Raw genomic sequence first — 23,016 nt, 5'->3', positions numbered from 1 at the left:
TTATGAACCCTTTACCTTTAGAGAGTATTTATAAACTTTGTACGTTGAATTTTTTCATTTTATTCGAGGGATTGAAAGTCTTTTCCCTTTTTTTACATCAAAATAGGGAGAGAGTTCTTTACATTAACACTAATGTTAATGTAAGTGTCTTCTTAGAAGATATTAATGTTGATGAAAATATCACATGCATATAAAAAGCAATCCCACATCATCTTATACATAACATTAGTTTCAATGGGACAAACCTTATAATTGAAATTAATATTAATTAACATGTCACCAATTTTTAAAGGACTTTTCACATATTTTTAAAGGACTGTTCACATATCTAATGTGTTGGGGGATGATGATCCTACATTCCTATATGGCATGTTTGGATCTAAAGCAATCCTAGATCTAAAGGTGTTGAGTAATATGTCTTTTTAGGTTCAAAGACTTCTAGGCTAAACCTATAGCTGAGCCCAAAAGAGTTGAGTCTCACATCTTGTCAGACTCACAAACACTTGGGCTTGGCATATAATTGAGTCCATGGGTTTGATATTTTTCTAAACTCGACACTTGGGCTTGGCATATAATTGAGTCCAAAAACAAATGGGTTTGATATTGTTCTAAACTCACATATACTTAGATCTAACGCGTGATTGAGCTCAATAAAATTGAGTTTGGTATCTTATCAGATTATCTCTTCATGAATTTTGATTTTTATTTTTTATTGAGCTTTAATAATGGATCACCTTTCTCTTAGTCCCTTTACCCACGAGTCTTTTGAGTAGTGGATTTTAGCATAAAATGCATCGATCCATCAACAAGAAAAGTAATTAAAATAAAAAATACATTAACTTATCGACATAATTTTAGGTGATCCAACAATCCAATGATTAGCATAGGCAGTCCTTACAAAAACTCAACCAATAAAATCATTTTATTAAATATCAACCCGATCAATAGTCAAATTTTAAGTTATTATTGTTTTTGTTAGGCTTCATATCTAATGAGTTTGGATTTCTTCACAATTTTTTATTTTAGTGCTGATCTTATCTCTATTTGTCCCATAAACTTATTTACAATACATCTTATATCATATATCTCCTTAATTTTATTGTTTTCTTCTTTCATATCCCAAGATAATAACTAAATATTATCATATAAATTATTTAAATTATAGGATAAGTAAGAATAGAATTCACATTTAAAGGTGCTCTTACCATATATTCACCTTCCAATTGAATGCTATTTTTGGCATAAATAAATAAAATCCTCCTCGATGGTGCATCATTACTCCTTGAAAAAAAGTCATCGAAGCCTTGCTTTTATAGACATCGTCATGTATAAATTATTTTACATTTGTGTTGAGTCTATGGAATTAAGCTCTAAATATAATCTTAACATTCATTCACTGATCGAAGGTTAATTCATAGTTTATTGTAAACTTTATCAATCCAAGACTTTTGTCAGATTCCTTGGTTATCCACATTTTTTCTATGACAAATAGAAAGTATATATTAATAAATGACTTTAAAGAAAATGGGAAGAAAATTTTGGTCCACTATGATTGGACAATTAAATCATTTACAATGGTTATTATGATACTTCTCAATTTCACACATTTAACTATCATGATATATATTTAATATTTTGTAAATACATTAACTTAAATATATCAAAATATTGTAATCGACTTGTATTTTTAAGTTGGATGTGGTTAGAATAATGAATAAATACAAAGAGATAGAAATATATTTAGTTGAAAAAATAAAAACATAAAATGAATTTATTTTTATAACTGTTTTAGAATAAATTTTTATAAATTTAAAATAAAAGGGTATAATAAGATTTTATTTTATTTTTTTCTCTTGAAGCAGTAGCTGAGACGGAAATAAATACGTTCATTTAAATATTATCGAAAAAAAAAGTTAGAAAGACAAAAAGGAACCATAGTTGAAGAGGGGAAAGATTCTTCTACCTCCTTCTACTTCAATCTTGGTGGGGAAAGAAAAGTTTCCCTCAAATCCAATTTCTACCCTTTTTCATACAACACCAATTTCTTAAAAAAAAAAAAAGAACTTCCAGCAACTACATTAGCAGCCGCCGCCACCAGTGACTCTGGCAGCTGTGGTGGCAGAGCTAGAAGAGGAAAGATTATCTCCAAAAGCTGGACTATTTACTCGAACCACCACCACCGCCTTCACTAGCACCGACAAGCTCTTGAAACCCCTTAATGAAATCTTCATTCAAGGCCATATTTGGGATCAAGAGATCATCACAGTCATCATTAATGTCATTATCACAATCATCATCACTTCCCATCAATCCATGCCCACCTTCCAAATTCTCTATTTTGGTTTCTTGATCATTTCCTGCTGTCTCAGCATGGTCAATGGGAGCTGAAAGTGGGGTTCTTGGAGACAAACTAGTAGCTGAAAGTGGAGAAGAACACAAGCCCTTGTCTGCTGAAATATTGGGTTGCTCGGATTCTTTTTCTTCAGGCTTTTGAACTGCCTGTTGAACCTTGTTTCTTGTACTACCGGCAAGTGAGTTCCTGTGAGTCGGACGTGGGTGTGTGTGATCGCCTGTGTAGCTAACAATAAACATGTTTGGATCTGTGTTGCTCCTCTCCACTTGCTTTCTTGCTGCACATCCTTTTGAGCTGCTGCATCTGTAGTAGTTCCTGTACAAAAATAAGAATCGAATTTTAGCCATGTTTAGTGAGAAGAATCAAGATATTTTTGAAGAAAAGAAGGAAAAAATGAGAATTGGAATAAAGTTTTAACCTTGGATATGGAGAGCCTTTGATGGGTTTTTGACCATATTTTCTCCAAGCCCACACATCATTAGAGAGATTCTCTGCTGTTACATGCAATACTAGCCTCTTCTGGTTACTTTTTCTGTCAAACAAGAAAAAAGTTGGAAAATCTAAGCATAAATAATCTGTAAGGGTTTTTTCATTTATGAGTATTAATTAAGCATTTAACAAGAAATGAAGAATTAATGAATTAATCTACTTACTTCTTTCTTGATCTTGGGGTCTGAGATTGTGTAGTTCTTAAAGGAAACATAGAAGAAGTGCTAGTCACTAGCTGGTGCAATTGTCTCCTTTGATTTTGTTGTTGCTGTAGAATATGCTGTGGTTGCTGTTGGCTATTGGTGAACCTGGGGCTGATGGAAACACTTTTGGATGGTGGTGGTGGAGATTGTTGCTGCTGTTGCTGATGGTGGTGGTGATGGTGATCATGATTCTGCTGCTGCTGCTGTTGCTGATGTGCAAGTTGTGGTGGATTTTGGCCTCTAAAAATGACCCCAAAATCAGAGATGGAGGAGGAGCTAGGAATATTATCATTATTACCTTGAAGTCCACTGGCGGTGTAGCTAGGCAAAAAGGGCTTGTATGAATCTTGCAATTCTTGCAAACCATCGTTGTTTGTAGGCTGAACAGCGAGATTTGGGAAAGAAAAAGGGTTAAATTCTTGATCATCATCATCATCAAAAGTCAAAGAAGCCAAACACTCAAAAGGGTTCTCAAGATTCTCACTGGTGTTGCTGCTACCGTTTCTGTTTGTAGTAGCAGAGGTGCAACTCCTCACTATGGCATACAAATCCCAGTCCTGGCCCTCTGCCATTGAAGACTCAATCTACCTAGAAATGCTAACCCACCTCCTGTTATGTTTTTGCTGATTCCAATGGCAATAAAAGAGCGGATGCAAGGCATAAAGGACTGCGCTGACTTTTGGGGTTGTGAGGGAGAGAGAGGAAATGATGATGGTGGAGCACTTGACTTGGTAGATGTTAATTATTATTTATACAAAGAGAGGTGGGTTTGGAGTTTTTGCTTTTTCTTTGACTTTGTGAAAATGTCAAAAGGGGAAGGAGGGAGGGGGGGCAGACGGAGCAAAGCAAGATGGCTATGGGAGAGGAGGTGGGTTCCTATGCTTATAGAATTGCCCACTTGCTTGAAACTATGCTGGTGAGTACTTGAATTCTGATTGGAGAAAGGGGAAGGTATTGGGTTTTCAATGGCATGTCATGTCCAGCAACTAGGGCACAATCCATCTCCAATGAGAGTGGGGGCTATATAGCCACCTAGCAGCTAGAATAAAGTAGACATGCCCTAAGAATCATTTAGATTTTAGAAGGAGGTGTGGACACCCAACTCTATTATTAGGATGGTGAGAAACAAAAACAAAAATCTATGTGGTTAGAAATTGTTTTTCACGTCAACGAAAATGATGATTTTGATATAAATATATAAAAAATATAATAAAAATTTTTTAAAAAAACCGATGCTTTTTTTATTATTACCAAGAATGCACTTCTCTAGAAGCTTGTCAAAACATATGAAAATAGGAGAGTTTATTTATTTTTTAATTTAAGTTTTTTTTTAATTGAGTTTTGTTGTAGATTATTCATATTTAGTCTCATGCATCTACAAAAATAAAATTATCGAGCAATTGTTGCAATTTGCTAGCTAGGAATTTTTTTTCTATTTTAACCTATTATCAATTCCTTATTGGTTGAAGTTCTATACTAGTTTATATAGGCACACCCTAAATTCATAGGATTGAGAAAAAGGTAAAGGGAAAGTAAAAAAAATAACGACATGCATGTTGATAATTCCTGTATTTAGCATTTTCTTTTTAGGTTAATAGGAAGGTTTGTAGACATTAGTTACCACTCAAATTACATTTTTAGTCAATTTTTGCATAAAGGTTGAGCCTTTCCTTCCGTAAATAGCTAGAATTTTCATGCACTAGCCTAATCTAGAAAGTAACTAGAGCTTTCACAACTTTATCTGAGATGTTTCAAGGAGATTTTACGAACAAAATAACATCAATTAACTAATTGAGAAGAGAAATTCATTATTAGATTCTTACAGAGCACTGTCACTTGAACATTGCTTTGTTTTTAAAAAAAAAAAAATATTAATAGGATTGCTACTATTATTACTAATAATAATAATAATAATGTTAACAATAATAATAATAATAATAATAATAATGACTTATTAATAATAACAATAAAATTTAATTTGTATTTTTTAAATTGCTATTTTTTAAACTTTTTATATGATTAATTTTTTTTTAATTTTATCTTTTAATGGGTTTGCTTAATTCGATCTCATGAACTGGATTATTAGTTTAGAATGGTTGACTTCGGTTCTTTTATTTTTTTTTGTTGAATTTCTTTCCTCTAGTTTCATCATTCAATATTTAGTTGATTTGAAATTTAGCTTCATAGTATTTTTTGACTTGTTTTTTATGAGATTATCCCGATTATATTATCTGGGTTATCAAGTTGACAGGTTAAATTAAAAAATTTCTTACGTTTTTTATTTGATTTTTTTTCATTTTATCCTTCAGCATTATGTTGACCAGCGTTTTTTATTTGATTTTTTTTCATTTTATTTTTCAGCATTATGTTTACCAGGAATTAAATTTTATAATTTATTTTAATTTTTTTACTATAAAGTTATCCTAGTTATATAATACAGGTTGCAGGTTTGGTAAATTAATTCAGGCTAACTTAAGTTATTTATTTTTTAGTTTTTTTAATTGATTTTTTTTTAATTTCATTATTCAATATTAAGTTAATTAAGAATTGAATTTCATAATTTATTTTAATTTTTTTATGAAATGATCAATGAAAAAGATCATTTTGCCCTCAATAACTACTTACATAATTTTATTTGAAAATAATAAAATAATCATTTTATTATTCTAACCCACACCACTTTAATGAGTCTAAGTGCAAAGTGAAGCACTAGTGGGTTTTAGCTTCTTTTTTTTAATTATTACAATGTTACCTTATAGCTTCTCAATTGTAGCAATTTGATTCCACCGGTAACTAAAAAGATACATAACACCACTCAACTTGATAGGATGAGATTTTTTTCTTGGTTTGATTAGAATCAAGACAAATTAAGTAAAAACTCAACCCAATTTAACTCAAATAAATATCGGTGTGAACGAAGGGTTGGCCTAGCCCATTATCCAAACAACATTCGGTTATTTTTTAAATTTTATTAATATATATAATTATCAAAAATCCTATCAAACAAACTTACTTATCTAATCTTCACTTATTAAATATATTCTACAAAATAAATAATAAAATCTATTATCTTTAGTTTTGAATAATAATAATTACTTTATACTGCAATCCATCTAAAAATTAATCTAGGTTAATTTCTAGATTTACTTTATAAAATATTTCTATATGAAGTATATACTAAGTATTCCATGATGTAAGTTGGGTCATTGATATATATTTTAAATATAAAATTATTTAACAAATGATAAGTATATAATTAAACACTATATATATTATTCTTAAACATGAAAAATATATTAAATGATAAATATATACAACCATATTAATTAATATTAATTTACTACTTAGTATAGATTACTAATATATTTAATAATATAATTTTGTATTTTTAAATAGCATATAATATTAATTTTAAAATATCATAAAGAAAAAATAAAAAAAAATGATTGAATAAAAAAATTCTTTACTGAGGGTGTGGTTTTTAGACGATGTAATAAAAAATTAAAAAAAATAAAACAATTATATTTGTTTGAGTACTCGGTAAGTAATTTGATGGATTAAAATATTGTTTAGGAGTATGATAAAATCATATTTTTTAAAATTCTTGAAATTTGTTTTCAAGTTTTAAATTAATATTTTAAATTTTTTATTATTTAAATGTGCTGATAAAAAATATAAAAATAAAATATTATTTTAATATATTAAAAAAATACCTTAAATCATGATTTCAAATTTTACGAAGATCCTTCGTCCACCTCATCGTCACGAGAGGTGTTGGGTCCACATGTCCCACTAAACAAGCGCGGTCTCTCTCTTCAAAAATCAATCCTGGACATTGGTAGATACTGGATCCCACGATTGTAATGATGAACCAATATTGACCGTTAGATCAACATTTACTTGGTTGGAGATCATCTTGATTTTGTGGGCTCCATATCTTCCACAAAAGAGACATGCAACACACACTTGTGTGGAAAAAGAAATGTTCTCACATGACCTGGCTTATATACCTGTCTTTTGGTGAAGAATCTTGAGCCGTTAAAAAACATATGATTAGGTTCGTTGTTATTTTTATTGATTGATGCTTCCCTTACGCGGGAATCTTTGCTTTTTTAACGGTGGGTGATTTTGTGAGGTACAGTTAGAGTAAATTGGTCGGCATTTTACATGGTTTTGTAAAAAAAAAAAAAAAAAAAAGCTTAAGTTTTGTTCGATATTGAAAAATATTTTTTTATTCATAGAATTTTTTTAGATGAATAATGAGATTTTAAATTATAATTTATATTAATTTTTAATATATCTTTGTTAAAATTATTTTGATATTTAAATTTATAATTATTTAGTTATTAAAGTTTTTATATAATATTAAAAGATCAACTCAATTAAAAAGTTTCCATACTTCATTAAAGTTTCAAGTTATAGTTTAATTATTTTTAATAAATTAAAATATCAAATAATTAAATTAAAAAATTAAAAAAAAACTATTTGGAACTGGTTCACCAATTAATATAGTAAAAAAATGAAAAATAATATTATATTGTCAAGAAAATCATTAAGGATAATTAAGTAGGCTAATCCCTAGCGGGGTTATGTGCATTGAGAGAAGAATTACCCCTTTCTAGAGGCCAGAATGATATGGCATGGTCCTTAACGAATCTTGAGGGGAGTGAGTCCTATGATATGTACATTCGTTAGGGCTGCCTTGTTCTTTCTAGAGCAAATCTAATTTTTCTAAAGTATTTATGCATTATTTACTATATGTGTTTGATAATATAATATAAGATTTTTTAAAAGTATTTTTTAATTAAAAATATATCAAAATAATATTTTTTATATTATATTTTTAAAAAATTTATATAAACATTAAAAAATATAAAAAATATTAATTTAATATTTTTTTAGGAGATTAAAACACTCTAAAAAAAAAGTTTTAACCACAAAGAAACAAACTCCCAGTTAAGTTTAAGTTAGGTTGCAACGGAGGGGGGGGGGGGGGGGGGGGGTATGAGATTTGTTTTTCCTTGGGAAATATAGGTGCCAATATGACCATGGGCCACATAAATTTAATTTTTCTCTTTCATATAATAACTCATATTATTTTTCATTTATTTGAAGATAAAAGGTAGGGATAATTGTATATTAAAAAAAAACTTATATACTTTGATTTCTTTTTTTTATATATACATCTAAAATTTAAAAAATTATATATAGTTTTTCTCCATTGTTAATTGAACAAGTTAAATTAGATAAAATATTTTTATCATCGTATATATAATAAATGTAAATTTGTAAAATCTTCTCATAAACCTCGTTTCTTTCTTTCAAAAGTATGATTTCTCTCTTTAATCTCTGTCTCGACACGATATATTCACACAAAAACATCAAATCTAAAGCAAGATCTTTGTTTTTTCATATTTAATCTCTTCGTACTGTCCTGGAAGCCTCGAGAATCTGGAGCAGTAAGTGAACAATAGTTTAAGTGAAGAGATACCGACAACATAGGAAATTGCGACAGCTTGGTTTGGTTAGACTTGAATGGCAAGAAGCTCGCCTGTGAAATCCCACCTCGACTTGGTTGGCCGCCGGTGGCAAATTACTTCCTTTCAAGGTGCTTAGAATTGATTTTGCATGATCGAATTTCTTTGAAATTTCTTGAAATCTATTCTAACAAAGGGTCCCCGTCTGTGGATGAACAAAAAGTCAATGGGATACATGGAGTGGCTAGAACACTAGGGTGTTCATGGAAGAGAATGCATGTTCATCTTTTGCTGATCTGTAGATTTTATTTTTGAAATGGTAAAAATTGAAAATGAAATGGTGAAAAAGTCGATGGGATTCTATTTTATATAGCTTGCTGTGGAAATGAGTCTTACAGAGCCATTTGGAGGACATAAATGATAACACTGAGAGTAATTTCACAAGACATAAATGAAATGAATCCTTTGGTTCCTTTGTTTCCAAATACCGTAGGGGGGAAAATGCCCATAAATTATTTTATGAAATGCCTAAAAAGAATTTGTGTTAATGAAATTATAGATAATATTATTGTAATTATAAATTATAGATGGTAATACCGATATTACGAGGCTATTTAGTTATTAAAATGAGTATAATGACAAAGCTATAAATAATCAGGTATTTTCTGTTATTTTTTTATAATGTTAAGTGATAGTGTGTATATAAATTTTATAAGGGAAATCATGATTTATTAAAAAAAAAAATTTTATAAGGGAAATCATGATTTATTAAACTTTTTTTTTTTGAAAAAAAGGAACCAAAGTAAAGGAGGTTTTTGATAAGAATCCCTATAATGTATTGGTAAACCAATTTATATGTTAATTGAAATTATTAAAAAAGTGTCTTGATCATGAACATGTTTTCCTTATCAATTTAGTGTATTAAAAATAAAATAAATCCCATAAATGTCAGCAAAAAATAGAACCTGTAAATTTTAAAAAAGTGAACATGCCCATCTCTTGGAATTTCATAATGTTTTGTTGATTAGGTCAGCATGTTTTTCTTTTTTTCACATGTCAATTGGACAACCTTACACATCAAGAAATGCTAATTCTCTTTTTAAAATAATCTTAATTAATGATATAGCTATCTTAACCTCCAAGCATAACTTATTATATATATATTATGTTAACAATAGGTTTTTATAACTATCAAATTATTTTAAATCATATGTTTAATTTCTTACAATCAAGAATATTTCCAAACTTTATGTAGAAGTATTAAATCCCCTCTTCGGTATATCGAAGGCATATTATCCATCTCAAGATTAAAAAATTCATGAGAATTCTTCTTTCTATAACTTGTCGGAGGTTTAAACCTTAAAAGTTAATGAATAAGCATGTATTATAATATTTGCTCAAATTGATATATTTATAAAAATCCATTTTCCATGGCTTCCTTTTAAATGTGAAAAGATAATAACATTAAAGAAATAAATAATAATAAATAAAGCAAATGATTATAAAACAACTTATGGTAAAAAAAAAAAACATTGTTATTCGAAAAAGAATAAGAAACAAGAGAATATCACTAGAAGAAAAAGGGAATGGAGAATATATGCTTCTAGAAGGGAGAAGTTCGCACATAAATATACTCTTTCTCCTCCTTTTCTTTAAGGGGGAGGTAAAAAAAATTGAGAAACCAAGCAGAAACTTTTGTCTACCAAAACGTGAACACTTCTAGATTTGATGCCAATTTTTTTTTTAATAATAATATTTATAAAACTTAGACTAATAATTAGAAATGTATAAAAAATTAAAAAAAAATTAATCTAGTTTAACTAGTAAAGAATCTGGATTATCCAAGTTAACTTATCAAAATATTTATTGAATTGTTTTTTTATTAAATTGATTTTTTTAGTTAATTTTTTTTATTTATAATTTGAATCTTGACTCGTATTAGATTTAATAACTTAGCTTCGAACATGCATTAAAAAAAACTTTTTATTCTTATATTTATTTTGTTTAAATGAGTATAATATTGTAATTGACAACTATGATCGTGAGAAAAGAAGGAAGTAGAGTGTTGGGTAGAATACTTAGCATAGAATTCTTTCGTTGATGATGCGAAAACATTAAAGGGGTTAGCAAAGTTAGGTACTTTTAAAGGAGGCTGAGGTTCACAAATCATACATGTAATTTTGGGACCACCACTACCGTCTATGATGCAAACAATTCCATGCACTTTTGTTGAGGAGGTGAGGTCCAAAATTCTTGATTAAAGGAATTAGGATCTTTGATTGATAGTTTCTTTGGTGTCTTTTCACTTGCTTTATTGATTTTTTTTACTAATAAAAAAGATTTCTATTTGTGTGTATAAACCTTCTCTCTCTTACTACATATATAAATATTTTATTATTAAATTTATCTCAGTTGACCAGAAATTTGATTGGTATATCCTTTAATTTAAAATAATTATTAAAAAAAATTAGATTTAATTAATCAATTTAAAATCTAGTTTGATTTTTTTATATATATAAAAAATTAATATTTTAATTTTTTTAAATGATTAATCTTGATCAACTTGTTTAACATATGATTTAAGTTTTGTGTTAAGTTAACCCAAATCAAGTTTAATAACTATAAATATATTTATGATAAATTAGAGCGAAAAGAATGGAAAGTAATGTAGGATGTTTTTTAAAAACGAAAACAAAGGTAAAAGAGATAGGATCAAAGAACATAAATGAACTTTTTAGAAGTGTCTAATTGAAAGAATTAGAAATATAAGGATGAAATTTCATCTTCTTGAAAATATTTGGAGGCTATTGTGGCACTCAAAAAATATAGATTAGTGTCATCCCATACACTTATGTGCACTCACCAAACATGTTTACATCATTTAATCGTGGAAACTAACTCACTTGAAACTTGTCTGAAAGTACATCAATTTGAATTGAGGGAGCCCTCATCAAACCGTCCAAATTGACATGGAAAGTTTCTACATCTTAGTTTACTTGCCAACATGAAGTCATCGCTAGACAAGATCATACTCTTCTGACCAATAATCCTCCCTACTTGTCTTCTTCAGTTAGATGAGATATTTAGACATAAATTTTCTGTCCCTGGAAGATAAGATAGGATTTGATGAAAGGATAGTTACTGTTGTTGTGGGATCATGCAAGGATTTGATGAAATGATAGCTACTGTCGTTGTGGGATCGTGCAAGAAATGCATTACATGTTTTTTAAGGAGTCTTGAGAGGTGGGTTTGGCAAAGCTTGTGAGAGCAGCGATCATGGGTCTGGCTGTTTCGATAGTGATATGTGAAGAGATAGCATTGTTGTCCCAAAGGCAAAGACATCGATCCATAAGCAACTTCCAGCCCCTACCACCACTTTTTTTGCTTGTTCTGTTCAATCAAATCCAATAATTCTCCTCACTTTCCATTCTTAAGTAGTGAACAGCATTCTTAGGCTTGGTCTCTGTCTACTCCTTGTCATATGCCATTATGAATCTTGTTACCAGAAATGGAATGGAAGCTTTTTGGTGGTTACAGATCACAGATGAATAACAAGTAAAAGATCTTCGTTATAATGCTTGTTTAGGTTCATTTAATCAACTAGTTTTTATTCTCAAGTTGATAAGCTTATCTCATGGTCACAAATCACAAATGAGGGGGGGCTAAGCACAGGTCTATTTCTTGTTCAGATTTCTGTCCCGTCTTCCTCCATGAGATGAGCTTTGTCCAATCCCATACGCTCACCAAATGCAAGATTGCTATAGATCAAGTAATTCAGATCTTGCTTGAACCTTTCTCAGAAATCCTGTTCTCTCAACTCACTGCACCCACTTCAACTTCTACAGCTTCTAACACAAATGGCACAAACTTGAAGCCAGACAAAACACTTGGTTGAGGCTGACAATCACTTCGTTTTCATCCATTGCTAATTCTGAGTAACACTAAGATTACATGACGAAGGGAAACTCAACAATCCATTGAGGACCAAAGTAATAATTCTTCTGCCTGCATTTCAAAAATATTTTTAAAAATAATTTAAATTTTTTTATTTACTTTAAATTAATATATTTTTAAGTCATAACACACTAATATCAAAAATATTTTTTTAAAAATAAAACAATTATTAACATATATTTTAATATAAAAAAATTTATTTAAAAATCAGCCATAATAACACTCCCAGATGAACTTTTAAAAACAACAAAATCAGTTCTAGACGTAATTAATATCTCAAAATTCAAGCCACGTGATAAAATCAGCTCAACTGTCAGATGCAGTATCAAATTACACAATTAACTTTTTACAACATTTGGACTTCAAAACAAGATGCAACAGTTATAATAGACTCTGTAAGAAGCTAGGCGACATATGACCTGTTAAACAGCGCACTATCAACTTTACAATTTACATCTATCTTTCACTTTGGTTTTAAAAAAAAAACTCATGCCAAAGAACCCCTTTTTTTTCTTTTTTTCTTTTTTTTGTTTTGGGTGGCTCTTCAGTTGGTTTCTCCACGGACTCATCGAGAGATGCCTGTCTTTGCCATGCCTGAATAGTAATCGCCCACATTTGCAACAAATAGTGGATCCCTATCGTTGACTTTGAACTCACTACTACTATTGCTAATAAAACTGTCATTTGCCTCATCTGTTTGCTCCAGCTCTTTTGTCAGATCCTCCATGGTCTTCTTCAAACTAGATTTGCTCAATTGTCCTGCATCTCCAGTTGAGACACCAACCATCGTCACCTTTGGAAGAAAAGGATTAGACTCTGACTTCCATTTTAAGCAATCCTTTGATAAGCCTTTCTTTCTGCAAAAGAGGAGAACGTGACTAGTGTGAGAGGACCATAAATAATGCATGTGTTAGCATCGCATGGATCATCATATGTGGCACCTTGTGTCTGATTCCCGTTCTGATTTGCTGTGTTTTTTCAACCATGGATGACTAAACCAATCTCCAAATGGCAACCGCAGATCTTTTCTCTGTTCATGATCTGTTTGAACATTGTCTTTTAATTTATGTTCTGAAGTGCTATCATCTATTTTACTGTTGGCAAGACAGCTGGTTGATTCTAACGCTCTTCGTAAAGAAGACGCACTCCTGCAGCAAAGCGAATATGTTGTTGCTATGGCTATATTAAATTCAGAATTGGGATTTCCACAGAAAAGAAAATCAAGAAAAGAACCCCCAATTCAGTTTCAGAGAATAAAAGAGAACCGATAAAAAAAGGTAATTCTTAATTCCCAAACTTTGAATCACATGAACCAACAACATGTCTGTTCACCTTACACCTTCCTTCGGAGCATGCAATAAACAAAGACTAGTCTGTCCCATTTCATATTGAGAACATAATTCCAATGACTCCTTTCTTCCTTTCTTCTTTCAGTGTGTTGTTTAACTTCAAGAATTGCATCCGCATTCAGAAATTCTTCAAAGCTCAAAGAGTAAATTCCAATTCACTCAACATAAATTTATTCTGAACACTAGGACCTAGTTACAAAGTCAGGTCAAGAGATTTGATGGGCTATTATTCGCCACTGCACTTTTAAAATCAATCATACTGATCTCCACACCCACGAATAAGTTTTATCCACTAGACATACTCTTTCAATGAACATTTCATCTTCAGTACACAACAAATCATGCCAGTTAAAAGATGGTGAAAGTTGAAAAGTTCCTGTTCACATGCGCCCAAAACCCAAAATCTGCTTCTACATGATATTTGATCCTAAGATCAAGCCTGTCAGAAAGCAGAATGATGGAGATCTGCAAGAATTCACATGTGCACACAAAGGAACACAACAGAAGAAATGCCAAGGTTATCTAATCAGCTTCATAGACAGGCATTGCAAATTTACAATTCTGTTGAGCAAGGTGTTTATGATAGGTTGTACATAGGGCAGGCAGCTTTTTTCTGATAAAGGGCTGGGGCACAAAGGTTAATAAATCCATTTCCATCAAATTCATTTGTCATGAAAATATTTGAGTTCAAGGAGTTGGAAATGAAGATATGATACACTGCAAGCAGAACACATATGAGACAAGGATAAAAGGAATGGGAATACCTTCTTTCAAATGAATCAACCAAGTATGGAAATTTTGGCTGAATGCCAGTGGCTTTTCTCAACCACCTATTACCAAGAAGAACTTTGTCAACAGCGTAAAGAAGCTGAATTTCTGCAGCCTTTGAAATGACACTCAAAGGTATTGCAGGATGCCCCACCTCATCTAGCACTTCCTGAACCTATCAACCAAAACAACCGTCAAAAAAAAAGGAAAAGGAAAAGGAAAAAAAACAACATATACTCACATATGTGAAACCCAAATCACACATAAAGCAGATATTTTTCAATTCTCCACATGAATATGTTGTTTCACTGGCTTTATGACTAGACAGAGCATCACAGATGCTTGACTAAAGTTAGTACCTCTGGTGGCTCCAATAGGCTGTCCCCCATTTCTTCAATCACTTCTGCAGCAACATTATCATCAATCACATCACGTCGGCGTTGCATGTGCCGGGTTTGAATTAAAGCATGAAAATGCTGATCAACAGACTCCTCAAGAATGTTATCTAGCATGTTCTTATCAAAGAAGTATGGAGTATACCTGATTAACAGAAAGTGAAAGCCTGAATATCCTGAATATCCCTTCAGATGTATGAAAAATAAACAGTGAGTTTACACAAATGAGAATGCAATGATGAGAGTCATTTGTGAAAAATTAAGATAAGCATCCTGCGATTATGATTCTCGTATTGTTTTATATTGAACATTAAGACAAACAAGAACTGCAGATACATGCAGAGGAGGCAACTAATAAAGCTTGACATCCCAAAATAAAAGATGAAAAAGATTAATCTAACCACAACATTCACATCCATGCAATCTCCATTTGGAGAGAAGATCCAACAAATTCAGGTAATGCATGATTTCAATATATAATTCTTTGATTGTACAAGGGAATCAATACACACCACTTAATCCCGTCTGTAGTAGCTATTGCAATATCTAAGTTTTGAGCACTGAAAACAGGAACTCCATCAACCCTCCTGCTCCCATCACCATGTGGAATGGACTTCAGAAGTTGGTTGGCTGCCTTGACCTGTGAGAGCATGCATCAGATAAAAACAGGATTATGAATATACCACGACAGCTACTAATTTGTGAATACCACGTGATCTGATAATATGGTACCTGTTTCTCATTTGGAACAAACTGAAACAAGTGAGGTTTCTCCTGCATAATACAAAGCAAAATAAAATATGTTATAGCATTAGTCCAGACAATGAGATGAAATTATAGATATGAATAGGATTGAGGAATTTGGATTTGTGTAGCAAAATAAGTGTGCGCAAGTTTTACAATACAAAACTAATAATTGCATAAAACCTTTTGGAAAGAACTAAATAAATCAGTAGAAACCACATCCTAGCTCTTTGGATTCGCTGTGTATGAAAGGCAGTGCTATAACCCCGCATGCATGTTCCATCAAATCACAGCAGGGAAAAGGAAACACTTTAAATGCTATAGAAGCAGAGCATCACAAGTTAACCTGTTGCTAGACTATCTACACTTGAACAGCACCCATATACTTCTGTAACACTTAAAATCTTATAGAATCAGAGCATTTGCAGCAAAAGGATAGCAAGTAATAACATCACGAAACACCTCAGAGCAAGTGAAGAAATTGTGGACTAAGATAAACTACAAAAATAAAACATGCATGAATGTATAGTGTGAATTACTGCATGCATGTTTAGCGGAATAAAAAAAGAAAGGAAAGATATAAACTGTTTCAAATGTGATATTACAACTTGCTAAATACCTAATAAAACATAAAGACCATCCATCTAACTAAGTGAGTAGCATACCTTGAAGTGTTCATATGCTAAGTCAAGACGACAAGCACCCACCACACCACTTGGAATATTCAGCCGTTTAACATATGCAACTAGAAATACAAAGCAATTCAGCATGCAAATTACTTATTGCTGGCAAAAATAATATCAGCATACTAAATGATAGTATTTACAAAGACCATGAAACAAAAGGAAGGACAATAACATGCATAAAAGTATCTTGAATCACAATGCAAGAAGACTTTTTGTGAATTAAATTAAACAAGCACTTACTACTGCATGCAGCTTATGCTCATATAAGCACTAATGGCTCTGACAAGGATTAAAATCTGTAGTTATGGTGAATTCTTGTATTTTCATTTCTATTAAATTCCACACAGGAAAAAAGGTTGTTCCCAAAAATCAGCAATAAATTTTTTAATCTTCCCAAACTACCAAAAGATATATGAGGTTATAGAGCAAATTTCAACCATACCAGCATCGCCTAAATCCATGAAGAAACGGAACACAGGACCATTCCTCTCGCTCTTGGTAACCGTTGCAAATATCTTCTTAAGCCACTCGGGTGTCCTGAAAAGCAAAGAATAGCAATCAAATATCGTATAGAAGCAAAAACCAAATCTTGCAAAACTGACCTTATTTCAAGAAAGAAAGTGTGAAAGCCAGCACCAAGCTAACACCAAACACACATATCATCTGATGAACAATTTATCATTCTACAATTTACTACCAAAAAGAATTGGCAAACCAAGCTAAAATTTGGTCGTTTCATTAAAAACCCCGAAGCCAACATCCAATTTGGTTTCTCGATAACCATGTTTCTGAAAACTACCATACTATAAAAAATAACAACGAAACCTCAATCCCAAAGCAGTTAGGCATCAGCTAAACAAATCTTCTTGCACCATTCATATCAAACGGATCCATACCATAGAAATGTCACGTTTTTTCAATGGCAGTCCACCGACAACAACCCTCCTCCTTTATCCAGGCTTCGGACCAGCTATTCTAACCTAAGCTAGCATGGACAGAGTTCTACTAGACCATAAACATAACGAAAAATTCCTCATTTACACCAGCCAGGTCCAATTCTACCTAATTTTAATGCAAGTACTATACTCCTCGGCTTGGTAAATTACTATAACAACTCAAGCCTGAAACTCCTCAAGTGCCCATGTTCAAATTCATCCAAATTATCCAATCCAAGGAAAAAAAAAAAGCAAACCGAGTTAAAAAAATTCAATCAGCGAAGCTAAAAAGGAGATAGCAGTCCAAAAACAGTGTGAAATGAGAAGAAAGGAGAGACCTTTTGGAAATGAAGGGAACATCAAAATGAGTAGAAACAGCCATGAGACCAGTCCCTGAAAGGTCACACATGCTAAAGACCTGCCCCACAAAAGCAGGCCCGCCACCATTTCCATTAGGATTAAGCCTTCCAATCCTGACTGCTGATCTGGTTATTTTGTCTTTCGAGGTTTTTGAGATTACATTTGGAATCTCAAAAAAAAGTTTTTTTTAATAGTAAGATAAAAAAATGAATTTATCCAAAAAAATTTAGATTTTAGTTAAAATAAACTTTATTCTCTTTAGAAGTTAACATATATATAATTACTAATATTTTATATTGTGGTCAAACTTAACCTTTTCTTTTATCATTGGTATTTGTTTTTGCCAGAAATATGTTTCAATGATACATTTTACATTTAATATATTTTATCAGTAAATTAATCTCCCGCAGTGTTACGTTGTAAACCATTCCAATTTTTTTAACATACCAAAAAAATATTTAGACAATGGTTAAGTAATTTAAAAAAAAAAGTAAAAGAAATTTATTATTCATGTCATAGTCCGACTAATCTACCAATTTAGTTTTATTTAATTATATAATAAAAAACACTCAATAAATTCTATACAAAAAAAAATCAGATAATCTGAAAAAAAAATGTAAAAAAAATAATATAAAACTTAATTTTTAGTCAATTTAATTTTAAAAAATAAAAAAAATAAAGATAGAAACCCGCCCCGAGTCACCCTGAATTAGCATTTCTAGCCCATCTTCCAAGTTGTGAAGTCAAAATAATCCCATAAAAAATAAATGAAGGGAACATCAAAATGAGTAGAAACAGCCATGAGACCAGTCCCTGAAAGATCACACATGCTAAAGACCTGCCCCACAAAAGCAGGCCCGCCACCATTTCCATTAGGATTAAGACTATTTTAAAAACATAAAATTATATAAACAAAATAATTATCAAAAGAAATCCAAAAAATTATTAAATCTCATGATCTCAATTGCCCTTCCAATCCTGACTGCTGATGGAAACCCAGAATTAGACTCAGCAGAAGACATGTTCTTGACAGAGGCTGATGATGATTTTGAAGGGGATAGTGAGTCAGGCTGCGTCGACTCAAAGAGAGAGAGAGTCGATTGAGTGAGTGGGAGGGGGGTGCTGGGGAGGTGGAAGGATATGCAAATTTTGGGTTGGGGTGGTGCTAAAGGTAGGATGTTGGGAGGAGAGAGAAGAGAAAAGAGGGTTTTGGTGGTTGAGTTGAGGAAGTTAGAGAGGTGGTGGTGGTGGTTGTGGCGGTGCTGTGGTGGTTCTGGTGGTGAAGGCATGGTGGAGAGATACGCAAAAGTGGCTTGTTGGGTGACTGGGGATTTTGTCTTTCGAGGTTTTTGAGATTACATTGGGAATCTCAAAAAAAAGTTTTTTTTAATAGTAAGATAAAAAAATGAATTTATCCAAAAAAATTTAGATTTTAGTTAAAATAAACTTTATTCTCTTTAGAAGTTAACATATATATAATTACTAATATTTTATATTGTGGTCAAACTTAACCTTTTCTTTTATCATTGGTATTTGTTTTTGCCAGAAATATGTTTCAATGATACATTTTACATTTAATATATTTTATCAGTAAATTAATCTCCCGCAGTGTTACGTTGTAAACCATTCCAATTTTTTTAACATACCAAAAAAATATTTAGACAATGGTTAAGTAATTTAAAAAAAAAAGTAAAAGAAATTTATTATTCATGTCATAGTCCGACTAATCTACCAATTTAGTTTTATTTAATTATATAATAAAAAACACTCAATAAATTCTATACAAAAAAAATCAGATAATCTGAAAAAAAAAAGTAAAAAAAATAATATAAAACTCATTTTTTAACCAATTTAATTTTAAAAAAATAAAAAAAATAAAGATAGAAACTCGCCTCAAGTCACCCTAAATTAGCATTTCTAGCCCATCTTTCAAGTTGTGAAGTCAAAATAATTCCATAAAAAATAAAAAAAATTACAATACTCAACACTCAACAAAACTATTTTAAAAACATAAAATTATATAAACAAAATAATTATCAAAAGAAATCCAAAAAATTATTAAATCTCATGATCTCAATTGCGTGAACAAAACAACTTATTAAAAGAAAATTTTGAAAAAATAACAAAGCTAAACTATCAACCCAGCACAATGTTAAATGACAAAATTAAAAAAATATTTAGTTTTTTAAACAAAACAACCCAAAAAAAACATGAGTTAATCCAGGCTAATATGCTAGAGTGTAACCTAAATCATGAAATTAGTATACCCTTATAGAAATGAAAGCAAAGAAATCCATCCAGCTTAATTTTTAATGAATTCAATATTGAATGATAAAATTAAAAAAAAAAATTATAACAAAAAAAGACTTAAAAATATTGATGTTAACCAAAGATAACTTTTCAAACTCATGCCCTAAGTTGTGTGAACAGGATTACCCTATTAAAAAATCATAAAATTTAATTTTTAATCAGCTAAATATTAAATAAAAAAATCTAAACACTCAACAAAACTATTTTAAAAACATAAAATTATATGAACAAAATAATTATCAAAAGAAATCCAAAAAAACATTAAATTTCATGATCTGGATTGTGTGAACAAAACAACTTATTAAAAGAAAATTTTGAAAAAATAACAAAGCTAAACTATCAACCCAGCACAATGTTAAATGACAAAACTAAAAAAATATTTAGTTTTTTTAAATAAAATAACCCAAAAAAAACATGAATTAATCCAGGCTAATATGCTAGAGTGTAACCTAAATCATGAAATTAGTATACCCTTATAGAAATGAAAGCAAAGAAATCCATCCAGCTTAATTTTTAACAAACTTAATATTGAATGATAAAATTAAAAAAAATTATAACAAAAAAAGACTTAAAAATATTGATGTTAACCAAAGATAACTTTTCAAACTCATGCCCTAAGTTGTGTGAACAACATTACCCTATTAAAAAAATCATAAAATTTAATTTTTAATCAACTAAATATTAAATAATAAAATTAAAAAAAATCTAAAAAGAGATCCTAAGCCAAAAATACCAATACAAAAATCTATAATCAAATTTCACACAAAAATAAAATAATAAAACACACAAGACAGTGGTACCCAAACATTAGAGAAAGCCGCACATAAGCCACACATGTTGCCAACGTGTAGCGGCTTTCTCCTATACATTGACACATACAATGCACGCATCAACCAAGTTGTGTTGTTCATCTTTATAGTTCTTATGATGTTTTAAAATTTTGATTTTATTTTTTTAGAGCTTTAATTATTTTAAATTAATAAAATTAAATTTATTTTGCAAAAATAAACATCAATTGTATGTCAAAATTCTTCCTTGACATCATTCTCATTTTTAGGCAACCCAAAAAAAAAATCAAGTATAATTAAAAACCAAATGTAACTTTTCAAACTCATGCCCTAAGTTGTGTGAACAACATTACCCTATTAAAAAAATCATAAAATTTAATTTTTAATCAACTAAATATTAAATAATAAAATTAAAAAAAATCTAAAAAGAGATCCTAAGCCAAAAATACCAATACAAAAATCTATAATCAAATTTCACACAAAAATAAAATAATAAGACACACAAGACAGTGGTACCCAAACATTAGAGAAAGCCACACATAAGCCACACATGTTGCCAACGTGTAGCGGCTTTCTCCTATACATTGGTACATACAATGCACGCATCAACCAAGTTGTGTTGTTCATCTTTATAGTTCTTATGATGTTTTAAAATTTTGATTTTATTTTTTTAGAGCTTTAATTATTTTAAATTAATAAAATTAAATTTATTTTGCAAAAATAAACATCAATTGTATGTCAAAATTCTTCCTTGACATCATTCTCATTTTTAGGCAACCCAAAAAAAAAATCAAGTATAATTAAAAAAAAAAAAAAATTGAATTGAAAAAAAAATAAAAAAAATAAATTGAATCTCTCTCGGTGAACAACATTACCCTATTAAAAAAATCATAAAATTTAATTTTTAATCAACTAAATATTAAATAATAAAATTAAAAAAAATCTAAAAAGAGATCCTAAGCCAAAAATACCAATACAAAAATCTATAATCAAATTTCACACAAAAATAAAATAATAAGACACACAAGACAGTGGTGCCCAAACATTAGAGAAAGCCACACATAAGCCACACATGTTGCCAACATGTAGCGGCTTTCTCCTATACATTGGTACATACAATGCACGCATCAACCAAGTTGTGTTATTCATCTTTATAGTTCTTATGATATTTTTAAATTTTGATTTTATTTTTTTGGAGTTTTAATTATTTTAAATTAATAAAATTAAATTTATTTTGCAAAAATAAACATCAATTGTATGTCAAAATTCTTCCTTGACATCATTTTCATTTTTAGGCAACCCAAAAAAAATATCAAATATAATTAAAAAAATCAATAAAAAAATTGAATTGAAAAAAAAAATTGAATCTCTCTCATACTCGTGCAATTTAATCCCTAATATTTACAAGAAAAAAGGAGCTCTATACTTGTCCAATATTCAAATTTGGTTGCATGACTTTAAATATTTTAATTGTCATTTAATTTTTTTAAATCAAATTGAGATTCGATGTTGTTCATGGACATCAAGTAACAAATAACATATAAAATGTCTCGATTTCTTTTAGTTTTCATGAATATTTATGTAAAGAACCCATTTCATCAGCCTTTGAATTACAGTCAAGGATAGCATATAAAGGATTTTATTTCTTTAAATATTCATTTTTAGTTTACAGGTTTAGCTGGGTAATTTTTTATTTTAACTTGATTTAATTTTTTTTATCATTTAAAAACAATAAAAAAATAGTTTTTTTTTAAATCATGTTATTAAATTTTATGGAGTGCTTTGAGTGGTTTATAAATGTGATATATTTATATAGGTTTACCTGATTTGCGAGTTTGAAAGGTTAATTTTTTTTTTTCTAGTTAATTTTTTAATTTAATTTTTCAATATTTAGTTTATTTTAAATTAAAATTTATGCTTTTTCTTTTTTATTTTCTATAGTGTTATTTTAATCTCAATTAAATATCCAGGTATTAGTATTAGATTAATGCTTAATTTTATAATTATCTATTTTTGATATCAAACGATTAAATAGAGAATTGTTTAAAAAAAAAACTAAGTTATTAATACAAGTAGAGTTCATGACATGGCTCGCAATCTCAAACAAAAACTTTTTTCTTTTTTGATTTTGGTTCCTTGATTTTTTTGTTGAGGTTGGCATATCAAAGTTTTTTTTTAAATTAATTCATATTTTTATTAATTTTT

The 23,016-nt window shown here is 30.0% G+C and overlaps 2 protein-coding genes across 2 annotated transcripts; both read right to left on the bottom strand.

Annotated features, from left to right (window-relative positions):
- Nucleotides 1-1,938: 1,938 nt before the first annotated feature.
- Nucleotides 1,939-4,165, bottom strand: WRKY27 (WRKY DNA-binding protein 27). The gene is made up of 3 exons (XM_011047753.1): nucleotides 3,007-4,165; nucleotides 2,772-2,885; nucleotides 1,939-2,668 (listed from the first exon to the last, which is right to left on the bottom strand). The coding sequence occupies exons 1-3, from the start codon at nucleotides 3,615-3,617 to the stop codon at nucleotides 2,158-2,160; spliced, it is 1,236 nt and encodes a 411-aa protein (XP_011046055.1). The 5' UTR covers nucleotides 3,618-4,165; the 3' UTR covers nucleotides 1,939-2,157.
- Nucleotides 4,166-12,735: 8,570 nt separating this feature from the next.
- On the bottom strand, nucleotides 12,736-19,107 carry LOC105140776 (uncharacterized). Its single transcript, XM_011047752.1, has 10 exons — nucleotides 18,682-19,107; nucleotides 17,692-17,816; nucleotides 16,861-16,955; nucleotides 16,398-16,477; nucleotides 15,721-15,762; nucleotides 15,501-15,628; nucleotides 14,953-15,133; nucleotides 14,590-14,768; nucleotides 13,418-13,624; nucleotides 12,736-13,333 (listed from the first exon to the last, which is right to left on the bottom strand). The coding sequence occupies exons 1-10, from the start codon at nucleotides 19,000-19,002 to the stop codon at nucleotides 13,042-13,044; spliced, it is 1,650 nt and encodes a 549-aa protein (XP_011046054.1). The 5' UTR covers nucleotides 19,003-19,107; the 3' UTR covers nucleotides 12,736-13,041.
- Nucleotides 19,108-23,016: the final 3,909 nt, after the last annotated feature.

This window comes from Populus euphratica, unplaced genomic scaffold, assembly GCF_000495115.2.
Source record: "Populus euphratica unplaced genomic scaffold, PopEup_1.0 scaffold109.1, whole genome shotgun sequence".
Taxonomy (NCBI): Eukaryota; Viridiplantae; Streptophyta; class Magnoliopsida; order Malpighiales; family Salicaceae; genus Populus; species Populus euphratica.
Note: the sequence above shows the minus strand (reverse complement) of the source record. Positions and strands in the feature narration are given on the sequence as shown.

Excerpts from the sequence above, each read along its gene's own strand:
- WRKY27 (XM_011047753.1), bottom strand. The coding sequence starts at position 3,617 with ATGGCAGAGGGCCAGGACTGGGATTTGTATGCCATAGTGAGGAGTTGC. Across the intron at positions 2,886-3,006 it reads ACCCCAAGATCAAGAAAGAA|AAAAAGTAACCAGAAGAGGC; the intron begins GTAAGTAGATTA and ends CTTGTTTGACAG. Across the intron at positions 2,669-2,771 it reads AAAGGCTCTCCATATCCAAG|GAACTACTACAGATGCAGCA; the intron begins GTTAAAACTTTA and ends ATTTTTGTACAG.
- LOC105140776 (XM_011047752.1), bottom strand. The coding sequence starts at position 19,002 with ATGCCTTCACCACCAGAACCACCACAGCACCGCCACAACCACCACCAC. Across the intron at positions 15,763-16,397 it reads TAGCATATGAACACTTCAAG|GAGAAACCTCACTTGTTTCA; the intron begins GTATGCTACTCA and ends TGTATTATGCAG. Across the intron at positions 13,334-13,417 it reads GAACGGGAATCAGACACAAG|AAAGAAAGGCTTATCAAAGG; the intron begins GTGCCACATATG and ends CCTCTTTTGCAG.